The following is a 27,921-nucleotide window of genomic DNA, read 5'->3' on the forward strand; positions in this document are numbered from 1 at the left end:
CAACCTAAGCAGCGTAAAAGCTGATGCAGCACCATGGACAGCAACAGTAAAAAGTTACCATGTAATTTTCTAAACAGAATGTTGTTGGCTACACAATTAAATTTTCCTCATATGCTAAGTTCATAAAAGCGAGACATCAATAAGATAAAAACTAAAACAATGAAAGAAATAGGTTCGTAAAATATGATGATTTATGAATATATGACTATGTATGAAACACTTTAAATATAAGTACATTTCAGACCTTATTCGTAGACCTGTGAATGTTTTAATGTCAATAGGCCCCGTTAATTTTATTTTTCTTTTCTTTTTTTTTTTTTTTTTAGAAGAGAGCCTGTCAAAACGTCCAAATGAGAACACAAATTCAAATTTAATTTCTAATCCCAGACCATCAACTATCTGTGGAAAACAGAGTTATTTAGTCCTACCTGAAACGAATCGCTAATTTCCGCATCAAGTCCTTCAAGATCATCCACAGCGGATTGAGTCTTTTTCAGAGTCAGGTCAGCAGTCAGCGTGTCTTCATTATAAGATCTGACGAACTTGAAGTCACTAGTGCGCGAGCCCGTGGTCAGGTATGCGTCATAATTGTAAGTGCTGCGGAGAGTTCCCGCGCCCTCCACATCTGCGTAATTTGGAGGCAGATACGCGCTGGGAATGGCTACAGCTCCATCAAACAACAGTCTGGGCTTTCTCCTGCGACAAAATCTCACTGCCAGGATGATGATGATGAAGGTCAGAAAGAAAGTGGAGACGGACACCAGCGCGATGATCAAATAAAACGTCAGTTTGGAGCTGCTCTCGTCGCGAGACATGTCTTTCAGTTCTGGAACTTCAGCCAAGTTATCTGATATAAGTAAATACAATGCGCACGTGGCTGAGAGAGAGGGCTGTCCGTTATCTCTCACGGACACAATGAGGTTCTGTTTCATGCTGTCAGATTCAGAAATGTCCCGTTGCGTCCTGATCTCTCCGCTGTGGACACCGATAGTGAAAAGTCCCGGATCTGTCGCTTTAATAATGTGATACGACAGCCACGCGTTCTGGCCAGAATCCGCGTCCACGGCGATCACCTTGGAGACCAGGGAGCGCGCCTGCGCAGCTTTGGGTACCATCTCGGTCATGAAGGAGTTACCTTCCGGAGAGGGGTATAATATCTGAGGGGAGTTGTCATTCTCATCCGTTATGAAGACACTCACGGTCACGTTACTGCTCAGAGGAGGAGAACCGTTGTCTCTGGCTAACACGAGCACTTTGAAACTTTTCAGCTGTTCGTAATCAAACGACCTCACGGCATGAATGACCCCGGTGTCTCCGTTAATGGATAGAAAGGAGGACACCGGTGCGCCACTGAGATCAGAGGACAACAGAGAATAAACTACAGTGCCATTCTGTCTCCAGTCCGGGTCTGTAGCTGATACTGAACAAATAGAGGAGCCAGGTTTGTTATTTTCTTGCACATGAGCTCTGTAACTCTGCTCCTGAAATACAGGTGGATTATCATTCACGTCAGCTACAGTCAGGTGAATATTCTTAGTGGAAGATAAAGGCGGAGAGCCCTCATCAGTAGCAGTAATTGTAATATTATAATCAGAGAGCAGCTCGCGGTCTAATTCACCTGTGGTCACCAAAGAATAGTAATTTTTGATTGAAGGAACGAGTTTAAATGGGACGTTTTGCTGAATGGAGCAGCGCACCTGTCCGTTATTCTCAGAGTCTCGGTCCTGCACATTAATGATGCCAACCTCTGTACCGGGTAACACATTCTCAGGAATTGGGCTATTCAAAGACTTTACTATTATTATAGGGTCGTTATCATTAATGTCACTGACATTAATTACAACATTCGAGTAAGATGTTTGACCTGAACCATCTTTAGCTATTATTCGCAGCTTAAATGTGGTTTCTTCCTCAAAATCTATTGGACCTTTTATGCTGATGACACCTGTCTTCCGATCAAGGTAAAACAATTGTTTGAAACCTTCCATAGCATGACTTAATTCATACATCACTTCTCCATTTTGTCCCTCGTCAGCATCAGTAGCACTTACTGTCACCACTACAGTATCTAGAGGGGAATTTTCAGGCAGACTGACTTTATAGACGGCCTGACTAAAGACTGGAGCATTATCATTAGCATCCAGCACAGTGACGTGTATGGCTACAGTACCTGATCTCGGTGGAGTCCCGCCGTCTACCGCAGTGAGAATTAATGTTACCTCTTTCTGCTGCTCACGGTCCAGCTCTTTATTTAAAATTATTTCGGCGTATTTCTCTCCAAGAGAGTTACTTTGCACTGACAAAACAAAATATTCATTATCTTCAATCGAATAGCTTTGTACAGAATTTTGCCCAATATCAGCGTCATTTGCTTCTTCAAGTAAGAATCGTTTGCCCTTATCAGCGGATTCACTGATTTCCATATCAATTACACCTTTACCAAAAAAAGGATTGTTATCATTTATATCTTGAACAAGTAGACTGATACGACGTAATTCTAAAGGATTCTCCAGCACGAGCTCTTGATTTAAAACACATGATGCTTTCTTTCCACAAAGCCCCTCTCTGTCGATTCTCTCCGCTACGATCAGTTCTCCATTATTCAGATTAATGTCGCAGTATCGTTTTCTGTTACCTTCAGTATCAATTCGAGCCTTACGAGATGACAGTCTGTTAACATCGAGCCCGAGATCCTTTGCTATATTTCCAATCACAGATCCGCGTTTCATCTCTTCCGGAAAAGAATAGCTCACGTCTCCATAAGCGGTGTGCGCCACAAACAAGATGGAGAAGAAATGAAAGAACCTTTCCTGCATCATACTTGGGTGTGCACAAAAAGTCGGCTATTCGATAAAAAGGTCCGAGAAGTTGATAAGAACCAATAAATATCAGTTTGGACAGAATTCCATATTCTGCTCTTTCAACAAAGACTAGAGACCTTCTCTGTGCAGACACTGGACGAGCATCAAGCAAATAGCGCAAATGGGTGGAGATAACAAAAATAAATGGGAAGCAAAGGTCAACAGCGACACCGTGAGGACTGAGTGAGATGTTAATTCATAGATTAATAAAACATATTGCCATATCTCATAAACACACCATAAAATCTAAATCGTTCCTTTAATTAAATGAAAATAAGTAACTTCAGGTGTTGTCCAAGTACACTTAATACACGATTCGTGAATTGTGATAAAGTGAACGTTATAATGTTACACACTGAAACACAAAAACAAATCCAATGAGCAACCCAAAGAAAATCTTTCTTACAATACTTAACATGTTTTTCTGTAATCAGAGAATACAGTAGAGTAGATACTCCAACACATCAGCACCACGGACAGCGCCACAGGAGGTCAATATAAACACACCTTTACCAAATAAAGGATTTTTATCATTTAGATCTTGAACAAGAAGACTGATACGTCATAATTCTAAAGGATTCTCCAGCACGAGCTCTTGATTTAAAACACATGATGCTTTCTTTCCACAAAGCCCCTCTCTGTCATTCTCTCCGCTATGATCAGTTATAGTTATATATATATATATATATATATATATATATATATATATATATAGATAGAGAGAGAAAGAGAGAGAGAGAGAGAGAGAGAGAGGGAGAGAGAGAGAGAGATAGGATGCTATTGCTTCACATTAATGAATCAGTGGATAATAGATTACAGCCTTTCTAAATGTTAGTAAATCCAACAAGTGCATCAACAATAACTGTAAACAAAACCGGCAATGAACTTCTATCATAGTAATGATTCATGCCCCAATGCATGCAGTGAACACCAATATCTAAAATTAAGTAAAATAACGTATCTATACGAATATAGAAAAGCTTGATTAGCTGAGTTGAGCCAGTTATGAAAGTGAAAGTGAAGTGACATTCAGCCAATGGTGACCCATACTCAGAATTTGTGCTCTGCATTTAACCCATCCGAAGTGCACACACACAGAGCAGTGAACACACACATACACTGTGAACACACACCCGGAGCAGTGGGCAGCCATTTATGCTGCGGCGCCCGGGGAGCAGTTGGGGGTTCGATGCCTTGCTCAACGGCCCTTAAATCATGGTATTGAAGGTGGAGAGAGAACTGTACATGCACTCCCCCCAACCCCCAATTCCTGCCAGCCCGGGACAACCCTTCGATTGGGAGTCTGACTCTCTAACCATTAGGCCACGACTTCCCTATGGTGTGTTTAAAGTGAACACATGACTGTACCGGGTCCATCTTACATTTTTACATACATTTCAGGATGTGATGCATCCTTTGAAATAATTAATTTGGATGTAAAATAAGCTGCTTTCAAAACATGGTTTTCCAAAAATAAATAAATAGAAGTTGTCTCTTGGCCCCAGTGATGGGTAAATTGAGCCTAGGTAGAGGGTAAGTTCCACCACATGAAGTTCAACAGTGCCACTGATTACAGTCATGGCCAAAAATATTGACTCCCTTGGTAAATATGGTTGTGATTATCCATTCTTTTTTTATTTTTTAATTCACAAAAGTGTATCCTTTCATTGGATAATAAGTATTTAAAACGGAGGGGAAATAGCATTTTCAAATGAATGTTTTTCTCAAATACTCATTGGACACAATTATTGGCACCCCTAGAAATTATTATGAGTTCTCTGAAGTATATTTCCATTCATATTCACAATGTTGAGCACTCCAGCATGATTATAAGCATGAAATCATCCAGCTCTGGCTTCCTGTTTCACAGAAATATAGAGAGGAGGGAAAACAAAGCCCAAATTCCCTTAATCATCCATTACAATGAAAAAAAAAAAAAACAAGATTATATTTCTGATGTGCAGCAAAAGATCATTGTGCTTCACAAATTGGTGAAGTGGCTTTAAGAAAAGAGCTAGAGCAGTGAAAATTCCCATTTCCACCATCAGGGCAATAATTAAGAATTTCCAGCCAACAGAAAATGTTACAAAACTGCCTGGAAGAGGATATGTGTCCATATTGTCCTAATACATGGTGAGAAGGAGAGTTTGAGTGACTAAAGATCCTCAAGAGTCACAGCTGGAGAATTGCAAAAAAAAAAAAAAGTTGAGTCTCTGACTCAGAAAACCTTTAAAAAAAAATGTCAGACAGAACCTACATCAACACATCTTGTTTGGGAGGGTTACAAGAAATATTCTCCTAGCTCATTCAAAAACAAACTAAAGCATATTCAGTTATCAGCCATGACTAGAATTTTAAATGGGATTGGCTTCTATGATCAGATGAAACTAAAAAATGAGCTTTTTAGCAGCGAACACTCAAGATGGTTTTGGTGAACATAGAGTAAAAAAGTACCCCATGTGTACAATGAAATATACTGCTGTATTTTTGATGTTGTGGGCCTATATTTCTGCTGGATGTCCTGGACATCTTTAAATACATGGCATCATGGATTCTATCAAATAACAACAGATAAAAAAATCTGTAAGTGACTGACTCTGTTAGAAATCTTATAAAGGGCTATGTTTGGATCTTCCAACCATACAATAACCCAAACACAAACCTCAAATGCTATGCTATAGCCATTCCAGTCCTCTGACCTGAACCCTACATAAAATGAGAGGATTGAACTGAAGAGGAGAAGCACCAACATGGAGCTGGGAATCTACAGGGTCTGGAGTGATTCTGGATGAAGAAATGGTCTCTGATCTCTTATCAGGTGTTCTCTAACCTCATCAGGGATTGTAGAAGAAAATGTAGACCTGTTAAACTGGCAAATGGAGGTTTGAAAAAGTATTGAATAAAAGGGTGCCATTACTTGTGGCCAATGTGTATTAGAGAAAAACATTTATTTCATGATATTTCACCCCATTTTAAATTCTTATTATCCAATGAAAGGACACATTTTTGTGAATTTTTTAAATAAAAGAACAAAAGGATTAACAATGCAGACAAATTTTCACAGCCTTCTTTGATCATATTTACCAAGGGTGCCGATATATTTGGCCACGACTGTATGCAGAATTAAAACCTTCTTAAAATCTATGTATGAGCCTTGTGATGGACTGACCATCCATGTAGGGAGTTTTCCCACCTGTGGCTCAAGATGCTGGGTTAGGCTCCAGCAATACATTACCCTAATAAGGACATTAAATTTTAAATAATATTATAGACGGATGGATGGATGACTGTTTAAAAGTTTTATTTAAAGACGTAGTTCACAACTATGAAGGCATTTTTCAAATTATGTAAAAATTTAAAAACAAAAAGTAAAAAAATATAAATATATAGACTACAATTGACCTTAAATTACTGGGCTAACAGTACTCAACATCCCACTTTCAAATGTGGCAGGGATATACAATTTCATAAAAAATTAAAATTGACAATTTTCATAAACAAGGCAAATTTAAACATTTTATGAACAAAATCTGGTTTGAAAAAAAAAATATATATATATTTAATGTGAATACAAAATAACATGAATAAAATAACACTTTACAATTATAAGAATGACTGGCCGCTGGCAAAATTACCCAACACTGTACTATTTAACCAACTTGTATCATCCAGCAGTTTAGAAAACATTGTGCTTATATTATAACATTAAGACATGATTTTTTTTTTTCAGATTTGACTCTAATTGTTCAGATGCAAGAAGCACGAGTCCTTGAACATAAAAAAATAAAAAAAATAAAATCACTTTGAACAGCAAAAAAAAAAAAATTATTGAGAAAAAATATTCCGTGTTCCATATCTGTGCATTGCAAAAATTTGTGAATCTCTAGGATACATTGCTCATTTGAAGGTGAAATTAGAATCCATCTGTTAGGAGCTGTTTTTATTCAGTAGAATAATTATCAAAGTGTCAATGCCTTCCCAGTTTTATTTAAAGAACAGGGATCTATCAAAATCTGATCATGTTTGTGGAAATAAAAAATGGCAAAAACAAAGGAGATCTCCATGGACCTCAGACACCCCTGCATGTAAGAGTCTGCAAGGAATTCAGGGTATCCTCTCAGTAACTAAAGGCCTTTCTCACACTGGCTAATGTTAATGTTCATGAGTCCATCATAAGGAGACTACTGAAAAGCAATGGTGTGCATGGCAGAATTGCAAGGAGAAACCCACTGCTCTCCAAAAAGAAAATTGCTCCCCGTCTGCATTTTTCCCACCGCATTCAAGCAGGTCCTGATAACCACACTGCTCACAAAACCTACATTAAACACAACAATTGCAGATAGCTACAGACCTGTCTCTCTCCTTCCATTCATAGCAAAAACACTTGAATTAATTGTTTACAACTCAACCTGGTAAAGACTGAGCTTCTTGTCTTCCCTGCCACTCCAACTCTACAGCATGATTTCACCATCCAGTTAGGTTCAACACCTCTCTTTATCTCCCTGCACTGGCTCCTGGTTGCAGATTGCATCAAATTCAAGACACTGAAGCTTGACCCCTCCACTCACTTTAAAGGGATCTACATCACTTCCAGAAACTGACATCTATGAGTGAGTAAAGCTTCGTGGTGTTATCACATAGTGGCACAAATTAACTTTCAAGAACTTTTTCATTTATCATTCCTGGCTGGTGGAATGAACTTCCCTCCCCTATCCAGAATGCTGAATCTCTTACAATTTTCAAGCGACACCGGAAAACTCATCTCTTTTGTCACTATTTGACTTCATCTTAAAATAATAATAATAATAATACTAATAATAATAATAATTAACTTTTCTTAATCGCTCCCTGTCTAGTTTAATCTGATGCATGAAACTTTATATTACAAGCACTTCCTGAATTTCTTTGCCTCTTTAATGACGAATCACTTATTGTATTCATCAATTGTAAGTCACTTTGGATAAATGCGTCTGTTGAACTGATAAATGTAAATGTAATGTAATGCCTGCAGCTTGCTAAAGATCAAGGGCTAGCCAGAGGTCTATTGGAGAAATATTTTGTGGACAGATGAGACCAAAAATATAACTTTTTGGTTTAGATGAGAAGTGTTATGTTTGGAAAAAGGAAAACACTGCATGCCAGCATATGAAACTCTGAAACATTGTGGTAGTATCATGGTTTGGCCCTGTTTTGCTGAATCTGGGACAGGACAACTTGCCATCATTGATGAAACATTGAATTCTGAATGCAGCAAATTCTAAAAGAAAACATCAAGACATCTGTTTGAGAACTGAATCTCAAGAGAAAGCAGGTCATGGAACAAGATTTTTACCAGAGAATGATTAAAGAAGTTCATGTTTTGGAATGGCCAATTCAAAGTCCAAACCTCAATCCAACTGAAATGTTGTGGAAGGACCTGAAACAAGCAGCTCATATGAGGAAACCCACCAACATCACAGAGTTGAAGTGGTTCTGTACTGAGGGGCTAAAACTCCTACAAGATGTTGTGCAGGACTTAGGAGCAGTTACAATAAACTTTACCAGCAGTAATAGCTGCTAAATGGAGTCACACCAGATACTGAAAGCAAAGATGTGTAATAATGGATAGTTTTTCCTCAGTAAATGAATTACAAAATGTTTTTTTAATGTTTTTTTGCATATCTGATGATATTCTTCATAATTATGTAGAAATATAGAAAATTCTAAAGGCTTCACAAACTTTAGTCACATCATCAATTTTAAAGATGTCTAGAATCAAGTGGTTGCTCAACTTCCCCAGAGGCTATACTGCACATAAAGATTGAGCGAACTTAATGTAAACATTGCTAAATAGTTTCTGTTACATTTACTTAACCAAAGCCAAAGCAATAATACAAACAACTGCCGAAGATAAAAACATACCTGAGAAAGACACTCTATTTCCTCGGCAAAAGCATTAAGGTCATCGGCAGATTGAGACTTTTTCAGATTCAGGTCAGCAGTCAGTGTATCCTCATTATAAGATCTGACGAACTTGAAGTCACTAGTGCGCGAGCCCGTGGTCAGGTATGCGTCATAATTGTAAGTGCTGCGGAGAGTTCCCGCGCCCTCCACATCTGCGTAATTTGGAGGAAGATACGCGCTGGGAATGGCTACAGCTCCATCAAACAACAGTCTGGGCTTTCTCCTGCTACAAAACCTTATTGCCAGGATGATGATGATGAAGGTCAGGAAGAAAGTGGAAACGGACACCAGCGCGATGATCAAATAAAACGTCATTTTGGAGCTGCTCTCGTCACGAGACAAGTCTTTCAGTTCTGGAACTTCAGCCAAGTTATCTGATATAAGTAAATACAATGCGCACGTGGCTGAGAGAGAGGGCTGTCCGTTATCTCTCACGGACACAATGAGGTTCTGTTTCATGCTGTCAGATTCAGAAATGTCCCGCTGCGTCCTGATCTCTCCACTATGGACACCGATTGTGAAAAGTCCCGGATCTGTCGCTTTAATAATGTGATACGAGAGCCACGCGTTCTGACCAGAATCCGCGTCCACGGCGATCACCTTGGAGACCAGGGAGCGCGCCTGCGCAGCTTTGGGTACCATCTCGGTCATGAAGGAGTTTCCTTCCGGAGAGGGGTATAATATCTGAGGGGAGTTGTCGTTCTCATCCGTTACGAAGAAACTCACGGTCACGTTACTGCTCAGAGGAGGAGACCCGTTGTCTCTGGCTAACACGAGCACTTTGAAACTTTTCAGCTGTTCGTAATCAAACGATCTCACGGCATGAATGACCCCGGTGTCTCCGTTAATGGATAGAAAAGAGGACACCGGTGCGCCACTGAGATCAGAGGACAACAGAGAATAAACTACAGTGCCATTCTGTCTCCAGTCCGGGTCTGTAGCTGATACTGAACAAATAGAGGAGCCAGGTTTATTATTTTCTTGAACATGAGCTCTGTAACTCTGCTCCTGAAATACAGGTGGATTATCATTCACGTCAGCTACAGTCAGGTGAATATTCTTAGTGGAAGATAAAGGCGGAGAGCCCTCATCAGTAGCAGTAATTGTAATATTATAATCAGAGAGCAGCTCGCGGTCTAATTCACCTGTGGTCACCAGAGAATAGTAATTTTTGATTGAAGGTACGAGTTTAAATGGGACGTTTTGCTGAATGGAGCAGCGCACCTGTCCGTTATTCTCAGAGTCTCTGTCCTGCACATTAATGATGCCAACCTCTGTACCGGGTAAAACATTCTCAGGAATAGGGCTATTTAGTGACTTAATTAATATAACTGGGGCATTATCATTGATGTCAGAAATCTCAATAACAACAGTTGCATGAGATACCATTCCCAGTCCATCTGTGGCTTGAATTGGAAGCTCAAATGATGACTCGTTCTCAAAGTCAAGAGCCCCTGTTAATGTAATTTTGCCACTACCTGAGTCGATGGAAAAAACCATCATGTCACTTTCTGAAACATGGCCAAATTCATATGTCACTTCTCCATTTTGTCCCTCGTCTGCATCAGTAGCACTCACTGTCACCACTACAGTATCTAGAGGGGCATTTTCAGGCAGACTGACTTTATAGACGGCCTGACTAAAGACTGGAGCATTATCATTAGCATCCAGCACAGTGACGTGTATTGCTACAGTACCTGATCTCGGTGGAGTCCCGCCGTCTACCGCAGTGAGAATTAATGTTACCTCCTGTTGTTGTTCACGATCTAATTCTTTATAAAGTACTAGCTCACCATACAACTTACCTGTTGTTTTTGCATCAACAGCCAATTCAAAATATTTATTCTGCCCTAAATTATACGTTTGAACAGAATTAGTCCCTATGTCTGCATCGTGAGCCTCCTCGAGCAAAAAACGAGCACCTTTTACAACCGACTCGCTGATCTCAAATTTTATTATATCTTTTTTAAAGATAGGGGTATTGTCATTTACATCTTGAACGTTTACGTTCATGCGATGAGATTCAAGAGGATTTTCCAAAATCAGGTCCTGTTTTATAACACACAAAGCTTTCTTTCCACAAAGACTCTCTCTGTCGATTCTCTCCGCTACGATCAGTTCTCCAGTATTCAGATTAATGTCACAGTATCGTTTTCTGTTACCTTCAATATCAATGCGAGCCTTACGATATGACAGTCTGTTCACATCGAGCCCGAGATCCTTTGCTATATTTCCAATAACAGATCCTCGTTTCATCTCCTCTGGAAAAGAATAGCTCACGTCTCCATTAGCGGTGTGCAACACAATGGAGGCGAAGAGAAAAGCCCGCAGACTAAAAGAAACCAATAGCATCCAGTTGTTATTCATTTTCTCTTGAGAATGATGAATATGTTTGATTGAATATATCCTGTCCCACAAAATACTCCGAGGTTTCAGCACATAGATCTTCAAAACGAATACTCCCGAACATGTATACTGCGTCAATAATAAGTGGCAGTACAAAAGGGAATGGCAATAATTCAGGGTGGAGAAATAACAACCACTTTACTTTGCAGGTGCACAGCGACACCGTGAGGATAAAAATCTGTCATTTTGTATTTTATGCTACATTACATGAACAATACTGAAATTTTATGTAATACTTTTTAATATTATGCCTTTAAAATTGCCTAACTTTTTATCCCCCCCCCACAACACATTTTTATATTTTACCCTTTCAGAGAGACAATCTAGTTATCTAAAACATTCCCCCCATGTTTTATAGAGAAATACACTACCATTTCGAAATGATAGACACACTAAAAAGAAACGTCACATTTCAAGAGAACAATCGGCTAAAATTTACTAAACGACATGGGAGAAACAACTCTCTCTCACATTTTCCAAGTCATAAGCACTGGCTACAGTCAGTAAAGTGACATCATCATAGAGAACAGCTAGGCTACAGAGACAAGTAAAACAAACAAACACTTTAGTGGCTTAATTTACTGACAGTTGCACCGAAAGCCTAATTTAGCCTGCAAACTTACTGACAATAATAATAAAAAAAAACATCTACAAGATAACTGATGAGCCCAGACTCTAAGCTCAAAACGATAAAAGTTGTCTCTATTCTTTTTTTTTCTATCAGAAAATGATAAATACAAGCAAAATTGGGTGTGAAAACAATATTGTGTTTATTCTCTGCAGCCCTTTATTTTAAACCTCAAACAAAGCTGACTATTCACTGAACCACAAATAAAAAAATGTATAAACCATGTGCCAAAATTATTGTCACCCCTTGAAATTATTACCAGTAACGGAATTATATTGGTATTCTAGTTTTATTTTTTCTCTGTGACTAGCCACAGTGATTAATGATGAGGTACACAAATCAGGAAATGGCTCTGTGAAAATAAAGGATGAAAATGCCCCATTTCTAATTCTGTTAATAAAAGCCAGTGAATAATTTAGGTCAACAAGTAAATTAAATAAGCTGAACATCAAATACACGAAAATAAATAAATAAATAAATAATTAAATATTGAATTATAATAATACATTTATTTTTCAAGTTTTTAATTTAAATGGCAAGGTTTGGGTTTTTGTAAATATTTTGAATGAAAGAACAAGATATTAAACAATAAAAAACTACATAAATATTTAACAACTTAGTTTAACTATGAAAAAAAAAAATACAGATTAAGCACAGAACCAAAAGTAATCATTTAAAGACAAGCAGCCAAACACCTCAACCCCCATCCCCCACCCAAATAAATAAATAACTCTACTCAATACTTTTTTTTTTCATTTTGATAAATTTGTATTTCACTGAATCACTGCATATCTTTCGTGTTTTAGGGAAACACCTGCATATTTGAAGTAATTGAAGTAGTTATAATGCACAATCATTATTTTAAGTGTACCTGGGAAGTTTCAGCTTCATTGCCAAGGACATCCAGTATATTCTCAATAGACGGAGTCTTTTTCAGAGTCAGGTCAGCAGTCAGTGTGTCCTCATTATAAGATCTGACGAACTTGAAGTCACTAGTGCGCGAGCCCGTGGTCAGGTATGCGTCATAATTGTAAGTGCTGCGAAGAGTTCCCGCGCCCTCCACATCTGCGTAATTTGGAGGCAGATACGCGCTGGGAATGGCTACAGCTCCATCAAACAACAGTCTGGGCTTTCTCCTGCTACAAAACCTTATTGCCAGGATGATGATGATGAAGGTCAGGAAGAAAGTGGAAACGGACACCAGCGCGATGATCAAATAAAACGTCAGTTTGGAGCTGTTCTCGTCACGAGACATGTCTTTCAGTTCTGGAACTTCAGCCAAGTTATCTGATATAAGTAAATACAATGCGCACGTGGCTGAAAGAGAGGGCTGTCCGTTATCTCTCACGGACACAATGAGGTTCTGTTTCATGCTGTCAGATTCAGAAATGTCCCGCTGCGTCCTGATCTCTCCGCTGTGGACACCGATAGTGAAAAGTCCCGGATCTGTCGCTTTAATAATGTGATACGAGAGCCACGCGTTCTGGCCAGAATCCGCGTCCACGGCGATCACCTTGGAGACCAGGGAGCGCGCCTGCGCAGCTTTGGGTACCATCTCGGTCATGAAGGAGTTTCCTTCCGGAGAGGGGTATAATATCTGAGGGGAGTTGTCATTCTCATCCGTTATGAAGACACTCACGGTCACGTTACTGCTCAGAGGAGGAGACCCGTTGTCTCTGGCTAACACGAGCACTTTGAAACTTTTCAGCTGTTCGTAATCAAACGATCTCACGGCATGAATGACCCCGGTGTCTCCGTTAATGGATAGAAAGGAGGACACCGGTGCGCCATTGAGATCAGAGGACAACAGAGAATAAACTACAGTGCCATTCTGTCTCCAGTCCGGGTCTGTAGCTGATACTGAACAAATAGAGGAGCCAGGTTTATTATTTTCTTGCACATGAGCTCTGTAACTCTGCTCCTGAAATACAGGTGGATTATCATTCACGTCAGCTACAGTCAGGTGAATATTCTTAGTGGAAGATAAAGGCAGAGAGCCCTCATCAGTAGCAGTAATTGTAATATTATAATCAGAGAGCAGCTCGCGGTCTAATTCACCTGTGGTCACCAGAGAATAGTAATTTTTGATTGAAGGTACTAGTTTAAATGGGACGTTTTGCTGAATGGAGCAGCGCACCTGTCCGTTATTCTCAGAGTCTCTGTCCTGCACATTAATGATGCCAACCTCTGTACCGGGTAACGCATTCTCAGGAACGGGGCTATTTAAAGACTTAATCAATATAATGGGGGCATTGTCATTAACATCTGTAATTTGTATGATTATTTTAGTGTCCGAAGAAAGACCAGAGCCATCCTTTCCCTCAACAAGCATTTCATACCTTAATGACAGCTCAAAATCAATGGGGCCTTTAACTTTAATCTCCCCATTGTTTTGATTTAGGGAAAATAGTACGTTGGCATTTTTCGATATTCGACTAAACTCATATGTGACTTCTCCGTTTTGTCCCTCGTCAGCATCAGTAGCACTCACTGTCACCACTACAGTATCTAGAGGGGAATTTTCAGGCAGACTGACTTTATAGACGGCCTGACTAAAGACTGGAGCATTATCATTAGCATCCAGCACAGTGACGTGTATGGCTACAGTACCTGATCTCGGTGGAGTCCCGCCGTCTACCGCAGTGAGAATTAATGTTACCTCTTTCTGCTGCTCACGATCCAACTCTCTTTCCAACACTAACTCAATATTTTTTCCACCATCAGCCTTTGTACTTACAGAAACAATAAAATTTTCATTCTTTTCAATAGTATAGCTTTGTACTCCATTGCTTCCTATGTCTGCATCGTGAGCCTCATTCACGCGGAACCGCGCGCCTTTCACTGCATTCTCACTTATCTCAAGCTTTATTACATCTTTAGAAAATACTGGTGTATTGTCATTAATATCTTCTATTTGTATCGTCACACGATGCATCGCCAACGGGTGTTCTAGAACTAATTCGAAATTAAGAGCACAGGAAAGCCCCTCACTACAAATCTCCTCTCTGTCGATTCTCTCCGCTACGATCAGTTCTCCAGTATTCAGATTAATGTCGCAGTATCGTTTTCTGTTACCTTCAGTATCAATGCGAGCCTTACGAGATGACAGTCTGTTCACATCGAGTCCGAGATCCTTTGCTATATTTCCAATCACAGATCCTCGTTTCATCTCCTCTGGAAAAGAATAGCTCACGTCTCCATTAGCGGTGTGCGCCATCAGCACGAAGAACAAAAAGGCAAAAATCTGACGATTAAGCCAAAAGCTTTGAAAATCCATTTGGAAATATACTTCAGAAACACAAGATGCAATGCAAACCGTATATCTGAATACGACAACTACAATAATACACAAAAGACCCGAAAAAACGTAGGCGTCGACAATTTTCCATAAAACGATCTAAAAGCACTGTTCATGACAGCACCAACAGGGTGGAGACAAGGAAAATAAATTCCAATGATATTACAGGTGAACAGCGACTCTAAGTGTTTAAACAAGAAATTGCATATTCAGTGATCTAGAAGGAATAAGTTACGGTAGCATGACTGAAGAACAGCGATCACAGTATGACTTCATAACACCAAAAGTCTTTAATTTTGTTAACATTCTATCTTGGAGGATAAAGAAAACCAGTTTTTAGGGTTACGTTACTCCTAAAACCCACTGCTTCAGAGTTACAGGGTATGAGAGAGGGAAACGCGATTCACACATTACTTGAGCAGCACCATGGACAGCAACATAAAAAAAATACATTTCCATACGCAAGTGCACACCACACACGTTTCAAACGTTTGTGCAATAAAGTCTATATACCCAAATGAAGATACTGAAATAATTTCATATTAAGGACACGACCACACGTGTGAAAACACTTGCTTTTATCCTAAATATTAATAATGACAGATTTTCTCACTGATTTACTGAAAAATCAGAAAGAACCACAGAAATTAAACGGACACTCAAATTTACATGCAAAGTTAAAATAAGTTCCACGATAGAAAAGTTCTGAAAACTCTCTAAATGATATGCAAATTATTTAATCTGTTTGAAAACGAGGCATTAATAACAAATGGAAAAGTTTTCACCAAAAAAATATTGCAACATATATAACCCCTTTTACAAAGAAACATAAACCTAACCTCTAACACGGCTCATTTTGAAAAATAAATAAATAAATAAATAAAAAGTAAAGTTAATATATGAAAAAAAAATCAAGAATAGTAAAAAGAAAAAAAAACAATGATAACATTACAATTTAGTTCCACATCAGATCGTTAAAGGTCACTGAATAGGAGAAAACACGCATTACTTTCAAATACATTTATCAATAAATAAATAAAGGGGCAAATTCTTATTTTAAGACAGTTTAGAATCAGCTTGGTTTACGATACGTGACATTTTTAAGAGCCTGCTGCAAATCAAAGTGGTAAACTTTGAAAACAAATAGACATTTAATAGGGAAGCCCACACCATTAACTAAACGATAAAACACTTTGCTAGCCCTACCTGAAACGGATCTTTCATTTCCTCATCGAGTCCTTCAAGATCATCCACAGCGGATTGAGTCTTTTTCAGAGTCAGGTCAGCAGTCAGTGTATCCTCATTATAAGATCTGACGAACTTGAAGTCACTAGTGCGCGAGCCCGTGGTCAGGTATGCGTCATAATTGTAAGTGCTGCGGAGAGTTCCCGCGCCCTCCACATCTGCGTAATTTGGAGGAAGATACGCGCTGGGAATGGCTACAGCTCCATCAAACAACAGTCTTGGCTTTCTCCTGCGACAAAACCTTACGGCCAGGATGATGATGATGAAGGTCAGGAAGAAAGTGGAGACGGACACCAGCGCGATGATCAAATAAAACGTCAGTTTGGAGCTGCTCTCGTCACGAGACATGTCTTTCAGTTCTGGAACTTCAGCCAAGTTATCTGATATAAGTAAATACAATGCGCACGTGGCTGAGAGAGAGGGCTGTCCGTTATCTCTCACGGACACAATGAGGTTCTGTTTCATGCTGTCAGATTCAGAAATGTCCCGCTGCGTCCTGATCTCTCCGCTGTGGACACCGATAGTGAAAAGTCCCGGATCTGCGGCTTTAATAATATGATACGAGAGCCAAGCGTTTTGACCCGAATCCGCGTCCACGGCAATCACCTTGGAGACCAGGGAGCGCGCCTGCGCAGCTTTGGGTACCATCTCGGTCATGAAGGAGTTTCCTTCCGGAGAGGGGTATAATATCTGAGGGGAATTGTCATTCTCATCCGTTATGAAGACACTCAAGGTCACGTTACTGCTCAGAGGAGGAGACCCGTTGTCTCTGGCTAACACGAGCACTTTGAAACTTTTCAGCTGTTCGTAATCAAACGACCTCACGGCATGAATGACCCCGGTGTCTCCGTTAATGGATAGAAAGGAGGACACCGGTGAGCCACTGAGATCAGAGGACAGCAGAGAATAAACTACAGTGCCATTCTGTCTCCAGTCCGGGTCTGTAGCTGATACTGAACAAATAGAGGAGCCAGGTTTGTTATTTTCTTGCACATGAGCTCTGTAACTCTGCTCCTGAAATACAGGTGGATTATCATTCACGTCAGCTACAGTCAGGTGAATATTCTTAGTGGAAGATAAAGGCGGAGAGCCCTCATCAGTAGCAGTAATTGTAATATTATAATCAGAGAGCAGCTCGCGGTCTAATTCACCTGTGGTCACCAGAGAATAGTAATTTTTGATTGAAGGTACGAGTTTAAATGGGACGTTTTGCTGAATGGAGCAGCGCACCTGGCCGTTATTCTCAGAGTCTCGGTCCTGTACATTAATGACGCCAACCTCTGTACCGGGTAACACATTCTCAGGAATTGAGATTTTAACAGATTTACTCATTATTTTAGGTGCATTATCATTGACGTCAAAAATATCAATTAATACAGAACAATGACTGGCTAATCCTTGACCATCTTTGGCTTGAATTGGCAATTCAATCGAACTCTCATCCTCATAATCAATGAGCCCTGTTAATTTAATTTCTCCAGAAAACGAGTCGATAGAAAATGTGTCCATAAGGTGTTCTAATAAATTACCAAATTCATACGTCACTTCTCCATTTTGTCCCTCGTCAGCATCAGTAGCACTCACTGTCACCACTACAGTATCTAGAGGAGAATTTTCAGGCAGACTGACTTTATAGACGGCCTGACTAAAGACTGGAGCATTATCATTAGCATCCAGCACAGTGACGTGTATGGCTACAGTACCTGATCTCGGTGGAGTCCCGCCGTCTACCGCAGTGAGAATTAATGTTACCTCCTGTTGTTGTTCACGATCCAACTCTTGTTTAAGAACTAGCTCTCCATATTTTCTTCCATTTGCACGCGTTAGTACACTAAGAAGAAAGTGTTCGTTTTCTTGCAACATGTATGACTGCACTGCATTCATACTAATATCTGCATCATGAGCCTCATCTAATAAGTAACGAGAACCTTTAAGTGCAGATTCCTGTATTTCAAATTTGATAACACTTTGTTTAAACTGTGGTGAATGATCATTTATATCCTGAACATTGAGAATAAATCGATGCAGCTCTAACGGATTTTCCAGCACGAGTTCCTGTTTAATAACACATGAAGCTTTCTTTCCACAAATCTGCTCTCTGTCAATTCTCTCCACTACGGTCAGTTCTCCGGTGTTCAAATTAATATCACTGAATCGTTGTCGGTTATCTCCATTATCAATTCGTGCCTCTCGCCCTGATAGTTTGTCTACACTGAGCCCGAGATCTTTTGCTATATTTCCAATCACAGATCCGTGTTTCAGCTCCTCCGGGAAAGAATAGCTCATGTCTCCATTAGCGGTGTGTGCCATCAGCACAACAAAGAAAAATCCAACCATTTCAGCAACAGCACAGAAGGTTTTGATATCTACGCGGAAACGAAGACAAAAGTAACCACGTTATACACGTGTAATACAGAACTGGAACGACTGAATCTAGTTCGTAGTCGATACAAGATAATTATAGATGAAGCAACGCCATTGACGATTTCCTACAGCGAGCTGAGATGTCAGTATGACATCATGAACAGGGTGGAGAGAAACAGTAATGCCATGGTTGCACTGGTGAACAGCGACACTAAGAGTTCAATTTTAAAATTGCGAAAACTTTTCTGATATTGAATATCTAAACTTGGATTTATGATTTATCGTGCACATTAAATTGGACTAACATAACTAAATATTTACGTCGCCTTTTTGCTGTCTGTAGCCTAAAAGTTTTTATTCTGCTATTAATGTCCACCAGCCCATGGCCTCCCTCTTGTCTGGGCAGATAAAACACCCATACTTTAGCCAATGCTGACCAGACCAGAAAAAAAACAAAAAAATTCACTAGATGCTTTTGAAAATTTTCTACCAGTTCCTTGGGAGGTTCTAAAACAGTAATTGTGTGCCAAACGGATGAGGCTACTAGATTGTTACAGACTAAAACTCTTCCCCTGTACGATAGCTGGGGGAGCAGCTAATGCCAGCGAGATAACAAGCACGCACCTTGTCCACCAGACCCTCCCAATTAAGCCTCTTATACTCTTCTTTTCCTAAAAACACCCCCAGATACTTTAGCCCAGAACTTCTCCATCTGTAATCTACCTAGTCTCGGACTACAAACTGAATCACACCATAGGGCATCACTTTTGTCCTAATTTACTTTGACAGTTGAAGCTTTCCCATATCTCTTCACAATATCTGTTAAAACTTGAACATCATTTTCATTTCTTAAAATTACAGTGATATCATCAGCATATGCTGAGATTTTTACATAATCATTACAGTTTGGATCATTTATCTGTAACCCCATTAACTTTTCTCTCAATTTACAAATAAGAGGTTCAATAGCCAAACCATGAGGCTATGAAGATATAATTTATGTCCAAAACCAAAAGCCTTTAAAACTCTAAAAGGAAACTGATGATCATCTCGATCAAATGCCTTTTCCTGATCTAAATATAAAATTCAAAATATTAATATTTTTTTAAGGCATGCAACAACATCACATACTAAATGCAACTTATTACTGATACAGCTATCCTTTATACAATATGATTGATCTTTGTGTATACATGTGTATAAACACTTTATTTAACTTATTAGCCAAACACTTTGCTATAAGTTTATAATCGGAACACAGAATAGCAACTGGTCTCCAATTCTTTATTAAAGTAAGATCACCTTTCTTGGGAAGTAGTGTTAAAACTAGTTTTTGATAACGTTTAGGAAGGAAACCTAAATGAAAACTTATTGTAGAACTTCATAGAGATCAGTTCAAATTAGGTCCAGAAGTGCTTATACAACTTCCCAGGAAGCCCATCAATACCTGGAGTATGACCTGAGGCAAGTTCTGATACTGCTGCACTTAATTCTCACCAAAAGTAATTGGCGAGTCCATAGTTTGTTTATCATTAGTGGTCAAATGAAGAAGTTTTTGCAAAAGTCAATTTTGGTTCTGCTCATCTTTGTTTTTAGTAGAATATAACTTATATAAGTCAACTGCCAATCTGTGCATCTTTTTTTCAAGCTATACAATTTTTTTTTTTTTTCTTGTACACGTTTGTTCTCCAAGTTTAAAAAGAATGAAGTAGGACTAACCATATATTTTTGTGATAAAAACCTACTTCTCACAAGAGCAACTTTCATTTTCTCACTTAGAATGGAACTCAGCTTTGACTTTTCAAGACATCCCAAAGTCCATTTTAAACTCAAAGTTGAATAATACTTGTATGGTTGACAAAATTCCCGTATATGCGTTTTACCAATTTCCCACCAAAGAATTACATTTCTATATCAGGTTTTTTCACTCCTCCATGTTTCCCAAAAATGTTTAATCTTGGAATAGCTTTAGATTGAAATGCCATTAAGAACCCTTTTTTCTTCTAGATATCAATGTGCAGTCAACAGTAATAAGCTTGTAATCAGAAAAATATGTGGGGACAATAGCTGTATGTAAAACTCTGCTTTTCATTTTGTTTGATAAATACAATCTATCTAAACATAGCTGGAATTCTCCCCTTATTCACCTTTACCCAAGTAAATTGTTTTAAATATCTTTAAAATTAAAAGATTCAATAATATTAGCTAAAACAGCAGGTGAGCAGAAATTTGGTTCCTCTCCATTCGTATCAAAAGAAGGATAAAGTGTACAGTTCCAATCCCATAATAAAACTATTAAACTTCAGAATGGTTTTGTTTAAAAAAAAAAATAAATAAATAAATAAAAATAAATGTATTAAAAGTATTAATCCTACCCAAACCACTATTTGGTGCATAGATATTAACAAAAACAACAAAATGACCATTAATTTCAACTCTAACTGCCAATAACCATCCAGGTTCACTTTATTTTTTTAATCTTGGTGGCTGGAGAGAAAATAATTGCAACTCCTGCACTTCGTCCCACGACGAAGAACACACTCATCGCCACACCACATTCACCAGTCAATTTCATCGTTCACATCACTATGAGTCTTCTTGCACAAAAGTCATATTAAAATTTTTTCAACCTGATAATTTGTGTAATTGTTCCTGCCTTCCTCTCATCCCTTATCCCATTAACATTCTGGGATCCCACCTGTAACCTCTCCATAAGAGAGAAATATAAAAGAAAACAGACAAGAAAAAGGATATTAACCATTGTGACTAGTTAGTTTTCTCTCCTCGTTGGCCTAGTTTTTCTTTTGTCAGACTGCAGTAATATGTTTCTTCAGTCTAAAATGCTTCTGCTGTGATAACTCTTGATGACTACAATGCCTCCTTGCCCACATGACAGAGGCTAGATACTTGAAAAAAACTGATAAAAAAAAAAAAAAACTCACTCACTACAACTTTCCCCCCCCTCCGTTTCATCAAGAATTTAATTGATTTGTGCTACAATATACAAGTATTATTTCATTAATTTTGAAATCTCTGCTCCTACAGACCATTGTTCATCATCTTTAATGCTATCATCAGTATACTGAGACATTACATTCAACTCATTTTATTGAGGCTCGTCTGAGTCACATTCTCACTATTAAATACATCTTCAGGTTTATTACTTGAATGTTCAATAACGGCAGAACTAAATCCAGCTTTCTCACTACCCTCAGCATCATCATCGTCATCATCATCGCTTTCACTTGCCTAATTATGCTCAATGACTCCCTAAGAAGGCCTTCATTTCTTTGTCACTTTTAGTTCTGTCTGTATAATTTCCACGGTGTCATTATTGTTGTTGTCTTTAATTAATCCATTCACCGCTGACTCGACAGTCAATCGCTGTTCATTATCTACATTTTTATGCGGGAAAGAGAAGCGTTTGTGGCCCAATTTCAAGTGCAAATTCTTCCAGTGGCATCCCCAGATGCCACTACCATTTCTGACGGCTGCCAGAGTTTGTGGCAGCTGCCACGGTCTTTCTCACCGTTTCTGCTGTTTAGCTGGTAAAAACTACACTGTGTGTACTATTTGGAAATATTTATTTTATTTTATTTTTTTAAAAAAATTTTTAAATGTTTTGAACAGAAATGGTTGATAAAGCAAAGTACAAAATCTTCACCAGATTTGAGGAAGAATGAGTCATCCCTCAGGATAATAAGTATTTCATATTTATATTTTTGTTGTAGTATGTCAGTAAATATCAGTTTGCATTTCCAAACATTATTTTTTCCATTAATTGTAATAATCCAGTGAGATTTTTGTTTGTACAGAGATTATGACAACAGCCAGTGCTCCACAGAGAGATCTGATCTCACTATCATGCAGTCTGTCTGGAATAACAAAGAAACAGAACAAACTGAGACAGATTAAATCCAGAATAACTGTGGCAATGTCTCCTAGACACACCACTGCTTATGTGTGTTCTTTATGTGAGAATGCTTATGCAATTTATTGGGGTCATATTCTGATCGCATCTGCTTGCTGATATATAATATACATCATATATTTTATTTAAAAATAAAACCATGTAGTTTACAGCAGAAATGGCGACAAGCGATCATGACTCCTGGCATGAACTCTGACTGCTGATACATTAATAATACAATTGCGGGAACTTTGCATCATCATTGAAAAAATAAAAATAAAAAAATCACTGCACGCCACCAAGAACAGTTTAGTTTTTACCGAGAAAACAGAAGAAACGGCGAGAAAGACCGTGGCATCTGCCATGAGCTCTGGTAGCTGCGGAAGTGGTGCTGCGACCTGCCGCTGCCAGAGAGAGCGCCAGCCCCTGCTGCAAATTTCCACATTCAAAGCACTTGAGGTTGTTGGTACTTGCATACACCATGTAAGAATTTTCTCCATGACTCACGCAGAACGAGATATTTAACATATGCTCAGGTGAAGTAAGAAACATCAAAACTTACATCCTAATGGGATCATTCTTACTGGATTTTCCAAATCGTGTCAGCTCTTTAGTAATGGCGTTGTTTGATATGAATGGTGGCACATTGTATATTGTTACTTTAATAGCTGGAGTCGCTAAAGGAGTTACCGGCACAAACATTTTTTTAATCCAAATTCCACTCTCCGTCAACTGATTTACTAACTGTTCTGTTTTCAAAAACAATGCAATAGCCTTATTTTATTCGTGATGCTGAGAGAACGTTCTCAAAATCAACCGATTCTTACACCACCACAAGTACCTCCTCCATGCTAATGCCTGGTTCGGGCACACACCTGCACCAAATTCGCATCGACAGGTGAGGATTTACCTGTACAGGATCAGATGCCATTCCGTCACGAGACAAAAGCCACGTGCATTTGAGAATAATAATAACTGAGAAAAAAGGGGAAAAGAACAAAAAAATTATAAATGGGAAAAAAAGAACAGTTTTCCACGCTCCCTCTAACGAACATCTTCACACCACGCTCGCAGTCCAGTCCTTTCACTAAGTTCCTCTAAGCTCTTGGTCAAAATATGTCCCAGCTTTGTACATCCTGCAGCAGTGAAACATGCACGCAAGCTGGGCCCAGACACAAGTTTTGACGGTAGAAAGTCATTAAGAAAAAGTGGCTCTTCAAAAAGCCATAATCCAGCATGTGTGTTCGGTGTACATGAAATGGGGAACACCTTCCATGCTTCCGGACTGATAGAAAACAGTCAAATTCACACAGTCCTCATTCTGGAACGCCATTAAAAACAGATGTTAAAACCCATACCTCTGACCCTCCTGAGAAGAGCAGAAGCCGTCTTAATCCATGAAGCATCCGTGTGATACAACAGTCTCCGAGTTGCTTGCAAACGGAAAGCCATGATTCTGGATCTGATGTCATTCAATCCTTGGCCTCCCTCTTGAACTGGAAGGTATAACGCAGCAGCACAAATCCAGTGTTGCCCAGACCAAAAAAAAATTCACAAATTGCCTTTGAATCTCCACAATAAGTCCAACAGGTGGCTGTAACAGTTATTTTATGCCACAGGGTAGAAGCAACCAAATTACTGGTCACTAAAATCCTCCCCCTATAGGACAACTGCCGCTGCAACCATTTCCATTTAGACAACTTGCTGCACACTTTCTCCTCTAGCCCCTCCCAATTTTTCTTTAGATAATCATTTGACCCCCAAAAAATGCCCAATAATTTAAGTCCCTCTCTGCCCCACTTTAGATCTCCAGGTAACTTTGGGAGACTCTCAAACTCCCCTTTGCCAGCCCCAAAAGCTCAACTTTTTGCCCAGTTCACTTTAGCTGATGAAGCTTTCTCATAAAGTCTAAGTACCTCAGATAGACAGTTAATATATTCAGCACTGTTTACAAAAACTGTAATATCATCAGCATAGGCAGAGAGAGACATTCTTGAATCTAAAGAGAGACCAGGCACATTAAAACCTGACAGTCTTTCTCGAAGTCTGAAAAGCAGGGGCTCAATTGCTTAACAGTATAGTTGGCCAGTCAATGGACAGCCTTGCCTAATACCCCTTAAAATAGGAATTGGCCGACTCAACGTGCCCCTATCTTAACCATGCATGATGCACCATTATATAATAACTGAATCAAATTAAAAAAAAAGTTTCTCCAAAACCAAAAACCTTCAATACTTTAAAAGGTAATTGTAATCCACACGATCAAAAGCTTTTTCTTGATCCAAGTTAATAAACCCAACATTTACATTGAAACCATTACAAGTATCCACAATGTCTCGCACTAAAAACAAATGATCCATAATGGACCGTGTTGGAATGCAATATGACTGATCCTTGTGTACAATCAAACCTAAAACATTTTTTTAATCTATTTGCCAGACATTTTGAGAATATTTTATAGTCTGTTGTAAGAAGGGCAACAGGACGCCAGTTCTTTAAAAGGGCTAAATCCCCCTTCTTAACAGTGATAAGACCGCATATTGACAGGAAGTTGGTAAAACACCTTCTCTTAAGGATTCACATAAAACCTCAAAAACTTTTATAAAGTCTGCTGGTAGTCCATCTAATCCAGGGGATCGTCCTGAATTAAGTTGTCGCACAGCAGCAGTAACTTCCTCAAATGTCATACCAGCATCCAGGACAGTTTAAGAACCAGAGTCCAGCTAAGGAAGACCCTGAAGAAGCTGTGTCATACAGTCACTGTTTTCACAGTTTTCTGCAGCATAAAGGCTTGAATTAAAATCCAAAGCATGGTTTCTCATTTCTACAGTCTTAGACGTTATCCTCCCATCAGGGAGTTTAAGACATGGCATTTGTTTTTGTTGAGCCGCCTTATATTCCAGGCTGAAGAAGAAAGAAGTTGGGGCATCCATTTCTGCTAATGACATGAAACGGGACCTTATCAAGGCTCCTTTAACTTTCTCATTTAAGACTAGACTAAGCTCTCTCTTTTTTGTTTGCGAATCATTGTACATTATAGAATTATGTGCATTAACCAACTGCAATGCCATTAAATTAATTTGCTTTTCAAGTGTTTCAATCACATTCTTTATTTTACTACTACGGTTAAATATTAAAAGCCTTAATCCATGTATACTGTCTCTCATTTGGGTATTCAATTCTCCAAATATCCAAAAGCTGGAAATCTTTAATAAGTTTTGACAATGCACTTGAGGACTGTATATGAGGTTCCTCAGTTCCTCAAACGAAAACGCTTCTTCTCACAGAGTTCATCAACTCCAACAGTCTTCTGATAGAAACTAACAGAGTGAACAAACTTGTGTAGATCTGAGAATAAATATTTTGTTATTTTGTTTACCATACGTTTCAACCAAAAAATGATTGAAAACTCATGAAAAAACTGTCTGAGATTTATTAAATACACTACCATAATTTTCACACATAGAAACTCAGTATCATCAGACTGATCATCCTCCATTTCCTCATTATTCAAGACGGTTGAAAACAATTCATTTCCATCATTTACACTCTCCCCCGTTTTAGTAGGCCACTACTGTTACTAGCTACTTCTTTGTTAACATCAGAAACAACTAGATCAGTTATGCTAATCTCTGGGGCTACAATAAGCAACCACATCCTCATTTTCAGTGTCAACAGCCGATAACACAGCATCTGAATTAACATCACTCACCTCAACTAATGGAACAACAACCTCATCTTGGGCCGCATCAACGCTATTGTTTGCGCCCTCGTCATCTGCTCCTGCCGCGTTTTGTGCACCTGTTTTCTTATGTGGACACAACAGGCGTTTGTGTCCGCTGTCTCCACACACGAAACATATTATGCTGCCAGTAGTTGCATACACCATATATAATCTTCCCTCGTGTTGCACGCGAAAATTTATATACATTGTATTCTCAGGCGATTCAAGCACCATGTAAACGTCTAAAAGACGCGACGTGATTCACCGCCGGATGTTTACATCCAAGCGCAACAGTTTAAAAGGGACTAACAATTTTTCCAAAACGCGCTATCTCACGTTGCAAAACGTAATTTGATACGAAAGGCGGGATATTTTAAATTGTAACCTTTGTTGTGGATATATACATTGGAGAAAATTGCACGAAAGCATCTTTAACAGTAAGGCCATTTACAATTAAACGATTCCCTAAAATTGGTTCCTTCAAAAAACACCGACAGCCTGATTTAAGCAGATAGAATGTTCTCATGACCAATTTGATCGCCAGCTGCAATTAATACATCCTCCACTGTGGCCTTATAATCAGGAACACATCCAAAACCATTGCGGAGTGATAATGGTAATCCTCGCCCGCTTCAAATGTCACAACCGCACACTATATTTACAATTTGTTTCCTTAACCATGTATTTTCTGGAAGGAAAAAAAGGAAATGTAAATAAGAAAACTCAAGAAAGTTCTCACCCATCACACAACAGCTCTCACCACCACCACACTATCCCCACCTCCCAGCATACATCAGAGAGAGAAAGAGAGAGTATATCCATAATTTTACTTGGATAGGAAATTTGAAAGATTAGTACTGACGTCTGTATCTGAATCTCTTTATACGCTAATTAAACAAATGCAACATATCGATAAAAATAAATGCAAAGCAATACGCAAACAACAAATAAGTCACGGATTGAAATACAAACTAGAATCGCCATGTTAACACAAACTGATGTGAGATACAATGTTGAATGAACTTAACAAAGAATCAATAGAATGAGACACATTTCGCAGTAATTTCCAAAAGACCACCACCACTCTTTAAACTCTTAAACAAATTAAAAACAACAACAACAACGAATTCCTGGTAGCATGTCACATGACTGAGAATAAGCAGAGATAGTAAGCAGAATTACATAAAAAAAAAAAATACCAGACTGACCTAGTCTTGGCCTAGTGATTAGATAGATTAGACAATTAGATAGAATTAGAGAGTTTGACTTCGAAGCCTATAAGGTTGTGGGTTCTAGCCTCGGCCGGCAATACCACGCCCTTGAGCAAGGCACTGAACCCCCAACTGCTTCCCCGGGCTCTTCAGCATAAATGGTTGCCCACTGCTCCGAATATGTGCGCACTTTGGAAGGGTTAAATGCAGAGCATGAATTCTGAGTTATGAGTGGGTCACCATGCTTGGCTGTATATATATATATATATATATATATATATATATATATATATATATATATATATATATATATATATATATATAACTCACA

General features: G+C 38.8%; 1 protein-coding gene across 17 annotated transcripts in view; it reads right to left on the minus strand.

Annotated features, from left to right (window-relative positions):
* Window positions 1-27,921, minus strand: part of LOC113113621 (protocadherin gamma-A11-like) — a 164,064-nt gene that overhangs the window by 88,766 nt on the left and 47,377 nt on the right. The window contains exon 2 of one of the 17 annotated variants that reach the window (XM_026279976.1): window positions 16,343-18,133. The exons of 11 other annotated variants lie outside the window; for them this stretch is intronic. In XM_026279976.1, the coding sequence (XP_026135761.1) occupies window positions 16,343-18,133 (1,791 nt within the window). Of the gene's footprint in view, window positions 1-428; window positions 2,606-8,762; window positions 11,443-12,709; window positions 15,708-16,342; window positions 18,891-27,921 lie in introns of those variants that run through there. 5 more of the 17 variants (XM_026279974.1, XM_026279961.1, XM_026279956.1 and 2 more) reach the window with 5 other exon arrangements.

The sequence above is a fragment of the Carassius auratus genome, chromosome 14, assembly GCF_003368295.1.
Source record: "Carassius auratus strain Wakin chromosome 14, ASM336829v1, whole genome shotgun sequence".
Classification (NCBI taxonomy): Eukaryota; Metazoa; Chordata; class Actinopteri; order Cypriniformes; family Cyprinidae; genus Carassius; species Carassius auratus.